The sequence below is a fragment of the Dipteris shenzhenensis genome, chromosome 11 (assembly GCF_047967505.1).
Source record: "Dipteris shenzhenensis isolate YYH24624 ecotype China chromosome 11, Dip_SZ_1.0, whole genome shotgun sequence".
Classification (NCBI taxonomy): domain Eukaryota; kingdom Viridiplantae; phylum Streptophyta; class Polypodiopsida; order Gleicheniales; family Dipteridaceae; genus Dipteris; species Dipteris shenzhenensis.
Window position 1 is genome coordinate 14207010 of NC_141606.1, and position 7875 is coordinate 14214884.

General features: G+C 40.9%; 1 protein-coding gene across 1 annotated transcript; it reads right to left on the reverse strand.

The window, feature by feature from the left end:
• Positions 1–1098: 1098 nt before the first annotated feature.
• Positions 1099–3731, reverse strand: LOC147896646 (actin-like). Its single transcript, XM_087381825.1, has 5 exons — positions 3661–3731; positions 2950–3031; positions 2436–2829; positions 1671–2284; positions 1099–1559 (listed from the first exon to the last, which is right to left on the reverse strand). Exons 2-5 carry the CDS (start codon positions 3007–3009, stop codon positions 1494–1496), a joined length of 1134 nt encoding a protein of 377 aa, XP_087237951.1. The 5' UTR covers positions 3010–3031; positions 3661–3731; the 3' UTR covers positions 1099–1493.
• Positions 3732–7875: the final 4144 nt, after the last annotated feature.

A 7875-nucleotide genomic window follows, 5' to 3' on the forward strand; every position in this document is an offset into this window, starting at 1 on the left:
TTGATTGTCGTGGAGGAGACTGTCAAGGCAACTCTTCATAGTTCAAGTCCCTTGAAATCGACACAAGATAACCCATGATTTCAAAGTGCTCAACTAGGTTATTGTAACTAATTAGGTCATTCTCTAACTAGTCGATTGGCCAACATGCATATGAAATAAAATAGTACTTGCATAGCCTCTTCTAACATTCCAATGCTTCGATGTGCTTTGGGAGTAGATCTTGGTGTGATTACTAACTGCATCAGAGTTGATCAGCCTTCAAGACTACTTTACCTTAAGCGTTGTATGGTCACTCTTCCAGCCCATGCACATGCAAAAGTTTGGGATCAACTAGTTTTAGATATGACCAAAAAGTTGGTCTTACGAGGGATACGGACCCCTTGACGTATCCATTTGAAGTGTCAATGAACGTACGTGTTTACCCTCTTTCATCTAACTCCCGCCTACAACCTGAGATTACTTAATGCTAACTAGCCCGAGGTGGTGCTAACCACACACTGATCCAAAAAAGTCAGCCTACTTTGAATTAGGAAGCTGTTTTTCATTTAAGCCTCATTGCCTTTTGTGTAATTAAGCTCTATTAGGTTTCTTCTACATCCGAGCTCAAAGGCTCCATACACTAGTTTGCATAGTTTATACCATCTTCATCCTAGTTGGGCTTGTGGACAGCCTCCTTGCATGCTTCAGCCTGAGAACATGAGTCACATTGGAATTTTGTTGGGTGAGATCTCCTTGATCTACCTCACTACGGTGAAGTCATTCACAAGCAGATAGTTAACGCTAGTGCACATTCATGGTTCCAAAATCATGTTTCTCCCATTGTCATAGCATCTCCATAAGAGTGTTAGAATCCCCTCGTGTTGTCTAGGCCTCCCTGTGCGACCACCATAATAAAATGATCATTGTAACCACCCATGCAAATCCAGTTATAAACAACCCCGATTTATATTTTTCTTATAATATAGCATGGCAAGGAAACAAAAAAAACAAGGCTACATTAAATCTTATCAATGGCGAGTTGGGTTCTCCCATAGATAATAAATGGAAAATTGTCGATTGGTTCAAGAAAACTCACTATTATACGAGGTAGCAAAACAAACAAACTGAAAATATATCAATCTCAAAATTTTAATTGAGAACAATATATAAAGTCCTGGGTTAATGAGATCTCAATAACCCAGTCATCCCAACTAACAGCCTGCCAAACTGCTCAAAATTTAATGTCGCTTGAACAAACACAATTGCTTCAACTTCTGACAGAAAGGAGGCCCATATATCAACTACCAAGAGCCTAATAGCCTTTGATGAAGTTTCATCTATGATCTCAACCAACTGTAATTTGAATTCAGAACTAAGCCTCATCATATATTAACCTGTTAGCACTGTATCATAGTACTTCTACAATATGACTCAAAAGAGAACTCTCTAGAAAGCACGCTAGACATTCTTCAGTGTAAAAGGCCAACTTCAGCATGGCACAACCACTAAACAATCTAGAAACATTTTCTGTGAACAATCGAAGGGCCTGACTCATCATACTCTGTCTTTGCTATCCACATCTGCACACAACAAAAACCAAACGTCAAACCTCTTAATGGAAAAGAACAAGGGGTCTGAACAGGCCACATAGTGAAACAGTACAGCAGTTCAAAGTAATCAATATTACCAACCTGCTGAAATGTACTGAGGGAAGCCAAAATAGATCCTCCTATCCAAACGCTGTACTTCCTCTCTGGAGGAGCAACCACCTTGATCTTCATGCTACTGGGTGCAAGAGCAGTAATTTCCTTGCTCATTCTGTCAGCAATCCCAGGGAACATTGTAGATCCGCCGCTAAGCACAATGTTCCCATACAGATCCTTTCGAATATCAACATCACATTTCATGATAGAGTTGTAGGTGGTCTCATGAATACCCGCGGATTCCATTCCAATCATGGAAGGCTGGAACAAAACTTCTGGACACCTGAAGCGCTCAGCACCAATTGTAATCACCTGGCCATCAGGCAACTCATAACTCTTCTCCAAGGAGGAGCTACTCTTTGCTGTCTCTAGTTCTTGTTCAAAATCCAATGCCACATACGCAAGCTTCTCTTTCATGTCACGAACAATTTCTCGCTCAGCAGTGGTTGTGAATGAATATCCTCGCTCTGTTAGAATCTTCATCAGGGAATCAGTGAGATCACGACCAGCTAAATCCAGCCGCAGGATTGCATGTGGCAATGCATAACCTTCGTAGATAGGAACAGTGTGGGTAACACCATCACCAGAATCAAGCACAATACCTACAGCACATCAAAATTAGCATTAAAACTTTGAAAAACTTAGACCACTATTGATAATACGAGCACCAAATACAAAGGAAAAGAAGAAATCATGGCAAACTTAAGCACTGTAAGATGCTGGTCTCTGATAAAAGGGGAACAATCACATCACCTGTGGTACGGCCACTGGCATAAAGTGATAACACTGCCTGTATGGCCACATACATTGCAGGAACATTGAAAGTTTCGAACATAATCTGAGTCATTTTCTCTCTATTGGCCTTCGGATTCAGAGGAGCCTCAGTGAGTAATACAGGGTGCTCTTCAGGGGCCACTCGAAGCTCATTGTAAAAGGTGTGGTGCCAAATCTTCTCCATGTCATCCCAGTTTGTCACAATCCCGTGCTCAATGGGGTACTTCAGAGTGAGGATACCTCGCTTAGACTGGGCTTCATCCCCAACGTATGCATCTTTTTGACCCATCCCCACCATTACACCTGTATGTCGTGGCCTGCCCACTATACTAGGAAAGACAGCCCGCGGTGCATCATCACCAGCAAACCCAGCCTACATAAAGAAATGTTAAACAGTATCACAGCTCAGCAATCACCCGCTCAAGAAGGAGGCTTTTGTGCAAGACTTAAGAATCTAAGATTTGAAACCCCCGACTCAGGAGGAGTTACTTACCTTGACCATACCCGATCCATTGTCACACACGAGCGGTTGGACATCATCGACATCTCCCATTTTTTGTAGCACGATATTTCAACTGCATCACAAGTGCAACTCTTGAGAAACAAGATTCACCAAATTCAACCAATGGTGCTCGGTGCAACACATCCGGGACCAGAACACAAACTTTGAAAGGATATGCTAATCTCATGTCTAAAAAACCAGTCGTTCCACACGATCATTGCAATGGATACAGCGTCCGCTACTGAAATGGCGCTGCACTGGCTAGGAGGATTAGAAATTCGGAGAGCATCGAAAGCGACGGAAAAAAACGGCGATAGATGAATCAAAACAGAAGATATCCAGATCCCGACACCGTTTGAGAGAGGTCAATGTTTAGGAAGCTGAGCCTAGCGTCTCGATCAAGAAGTAAGCAGGAATTTCAAATGCAAGAAAAAATGTGAAGGCAAGTCAAAGTAAGTGGGGCAAAAAATGCAGCCGATTGAAACAGAGGATGAACTACGGGAGAAACGACGAAAAGGAAGCAGATCGAAGCATCTCGCGAGGAAGGCGAGAAGGGGCGTGAGATGTTCTTCATTGATGTAGCGATCTACGACCCTAATTCTTCCGCATTGCTTCAAAATGGAAGGATGTTGAAATGCAAAAAAGGGATGAAAGGATCGAAAGCAAAAGAGGAAGAGAAAAATTGGAAGAAAGGAAGCATACCTGATGGATGAGGAAGGAGGCAGAGCGTCGAAATGCGAAATGAGCTCTGCTTGCTTCCTTTCCTCTTATCACTTTTGGTCGTTCTTTGCTCACCCCCTCCCCCCCGTCGATCCCCATCCTTCCATCTCCACCGTCCGTCCCTTCCCCCCCCCATCCCCTCCGTCGATCCCCATCCTTCCATCTCCACCGTCCGTCCCTTCCCCCACATGAATTGGTATTAATTAATTTGTAAGCGCCCCCCCCCCCCCCCCATGGTGGTTTTGACAAAAAATTAAGCTTACATGCCGCATGGTACTTAAAAATTAAGCTAGTACCTTCAAGAGAGGAGGGCAACTTCTTGGAGAAGGTTCTGCCCTCCACAGGCTTCTGCAGCTTCCTCGCCTCAACCTCCAATCTTCAGCGGAGAAGCTCCTCACGATTGGCATTCGGCTTAGCTTACAAGCGGAAGCTCTATAATACGATTTGCCTTGCTCCCCCTTTATACCTCGTGAAAGGTGGTGACGGAAACAATCTGGAACACTGTGGAATTCATAGTTTTACACGTGGCGCGATTCGCAAATTTCCTAAAACCTTAGGTTAATCGCCCCCCCTCTCCCAAACAAATTAATTAATTAATGTCCATCTTTTAACTAGGGGTCCTACGGAATTCGTAGTTTTACACGGCAAATTTCCCAAAACCTTATATTAATCGCCCCCCCTTTCCTAAACAAATTAATTAATTAATGTCCATATGTTAACTAGGGTCCCTATTCCCCTCTCTTCTTCGTCTTTACGCTCCGTCGAGGCTTTTTTACCTTGGACCCCTCCGTCACTTCACTTAGGCTCTGTTCACATGGAGGAGGATGATAGGATCGAAGGATGGCCACTGCATGTGATCGGAGGATGGCCACCGCATGTGGTGGTTCACACCTCCCAATGGTCGCGCCAGGCTCCTAACTTATGTCACCAACATGCGATTGGTGTAGTAGTTCAAGGAGATGGAATGAGGGAGCTTGCCATTACACGGGCGGCCTTCATGGGCCAGGCACACATCTTTTGTGTTATTGTTTGGGCCCGTCCCTCGTATTGGGCTAACTAGGACTTTTCATATCAACCTTACAACCTTTGCCTTGCAGTGGTCCATGAGAGGAGAGATGAGACGCACACACATCCAACACAACAAGTTCATGTGAATGCCACTTGTCCTAGGGTGAGTGGAGGTCATTGATATGGTAGAATTCACAAGGCCGGAATCTTCCAGACGACTTGATAGTTGCCAACTAAAAAGGCAATTCTTGTGACACACACCCTAACACAAGTCAAGAAGAGAAGGTGAAATCAATTTGAGTATGCCACAACTCCAGCATTGGCTAATAAAGAGGTCTTTATGCTTATCAAAGCAAATATTAACCATAGGAACATGATGGCAAAATGGGAAGGGAACCTTAGCTTATCTATTCTTTTTGTGAAGGTTGCCTAACTATGAAGCTTATCTATTCTTTTTGTGAAGGTTGATTATTACAAACAAGTCGTTACTTCAGGTTTAGAGTATTGAGAGCTCTAGGATCTCTATGCAATTCGTTGAGAAAGGATCCTTCCTTGTGCATTTAAATGAAGAAGAGCTTTGGTTAATTGCTCAATGAGCTCTGTGATATTCTGGTTGCCATGGAGAAGAGCCATTTCTCTTGAGAAATTCCTTTTGCATGAAGGTCTAGGTTGATTGTGTTTCCAAATATTTTCTAGTGGTGGATAAGAGATGCACTTAAATATCTAGCTTAACTTGAAAAGCTACTATCATCCCTAAATCTACAAGAACCACAAGGGGGGTCAAAAAAGAGCTTGGATATTGTCAGATAGACACATGAAAATTTAGATCACTTTAATGTTAAGACTTGTTTGGAAGTAATAAGGTTTGCTTCAAGCCCTTTGTTAATATGCAAGCAATAAGGGGTACATTGTCACTTGAAGCGTAGGAGGAGGCATTTGAAGAAAAGGAAGTGTGTGCTGCAAAGATAGTGAAGGCTCTAAGAAGGAGGAGGCAAATGCTAGTATGAAGGGCAATGTTGTGGTGATTCTATTGTATGCAAGCAAGTTCAAGAAGTTATTGGTAATATAATACATGAGTGAAAGGCATGAATTGCAAGAAGCCAAATGAAGAAAGAAGGATAGCCAAGGAGATAGATAGTGATGAGAAAATGATGGCATGCAAAGTGCGAAAACTTTGAAGACTAAGGGACTTACGAACTAGCCAAGGAGAGAGAGTGATCAGAGGATGATGGCATGCAAAGTGCGGCAACCTTGAAGACTAAGGTACATACTGACTACCTCTAAAGAAGATTAGCTTTGGTAGACAGGCATATGCATACACATACATGTTAAGGAACAATCTCAACATCATTTTGTGCAATATTGTTGAATATGCACCAGCATTCAAAGAGAGGTAAAAAGAGAACTGCCGTCCAACCCTATCCCTAACCCTAAACATAAAAGGTTAAGAAAAGGCATTGTTTTCAACTAATACTAATGTAATGTAATCACTTGTGTGTGTGTTCTTCTGTGTATCCTTTCTCCTCCATCTCCTTTCTCTTCTCTTCTAGTTTGTCTAAAAGTTGAGCATCGTTCATCACAAAATGATAGCCAACACAAAGACACTTCACACAATTTAGATATGTACATGGATAATGTCAAAAATCAATGCCACATAGTGACACATAAAAAGTACTCATCGTCAATGCCAACATGCAAAGGTCAAACTGTGACAAATGGATTTCAACCTATGCAAATCCTACATAACAAGATGATATTCCAAATACTTTCATTTAACCAATAGGTGGAGTGGAGGATCTCCTTTGATGCTCAGATTAAGAGGTGGGACTGCTTCCAAATTATGCTCCCCAAGTCCCGACATGTGTACAGTGCCATTACCAGTGGTAATAAAGGTATTACTAGCTATACTAAGTGTTCAATTTCCTGGTAATTTGTTGGTACTAGTGGTTGTTCCACTAGCAACAAATGTGTAACATTTGTTAGTAGTAATGGTTCTTCCACTAGCAACAAATGTGTAATAAGTTTATCAAGGACCGGTAGTATTATGCATACTACCACTGATAAGTTGTCGATTTCTAAAGTTTTATATTGTGAAGGTTTTTCCGTGATTCTATCCATTATTGTATGAAAATGATGTTCACTTATCATGCAAAGAATGCACATGATTATGTGAATATAAAATCCTTGGATGTGATGCTTTGCTAGATTACATGTCAAATCTATTGGCATTGGTTTCATTTTTGCATAATTTGACATACTAATCAATAAGACTTTTGTCTCTTCAAAGTTGTATGTGGGACTTTGGATGTAGTCTATCTCTACTAATAGACTTTGTTCCTCTATACTTGACATGTTGTTATGTTGATCAAGGCTTGATTGCATTTGTAGCTTTTTCAACGATGTCATTGTAATAATAAGACTAAAATTTTCTCTTATATGTGATGGCTTGGGATAATTTTGGTTTTAAAATCTCTTCCCAAAAAATGTTATATGCATTCTTCCCCCATGTTTATCTCATAAAAGTATTCTAAGAGAGAATGGAATGGTGACTTAGGTTGAATCTACTAAATTGAAAAGGGAAGCTTACGGAATTATCTAAATTTGAATGCTTGGAATTAGGCTAACGTCTATAATGAATAGTATATTATAGATAGATAGATAGATACATACATACATACATAGGTAGATAGGTAGATAGATAGATATGATGGAAATTTTCTAGCCTTTGATAAACGTGGGGAGGTTATTAGGGCATCCTAATATAGCATTTACTATGTGCTAGGAAATATAATTAAGAAAAATAAAGATAATTGAAATTTTTCTTTATAGTAACTTTGAAAACATGATAACATTTAGTTGGAAAACTGAACCATGATCTATGCCTATGTATCATGGTATTTATCACCTATTACAACCTAGTTATATTTTTGAATTGATAACCTGTAAAGGATATAGGGCCTACTAGCTAAACTCAGGATATTAATGATTACTCGGTTCCTCTTTTGCAGTTATTGACAGGGGAAATAAGGATAGGCCACCGGGAGGGGGTCTCCCTCCCCTCAGGACTGCAAATAAGTTCACAAATGTTTGCAAATGATTTAATGTCATTCTGCAAAAAACTCACATGCTCTTGGAGATTATGCAAGTCTTTTAGCAGGCAATTGGGTTTGGTGTGTAGTTGGCAAAAAT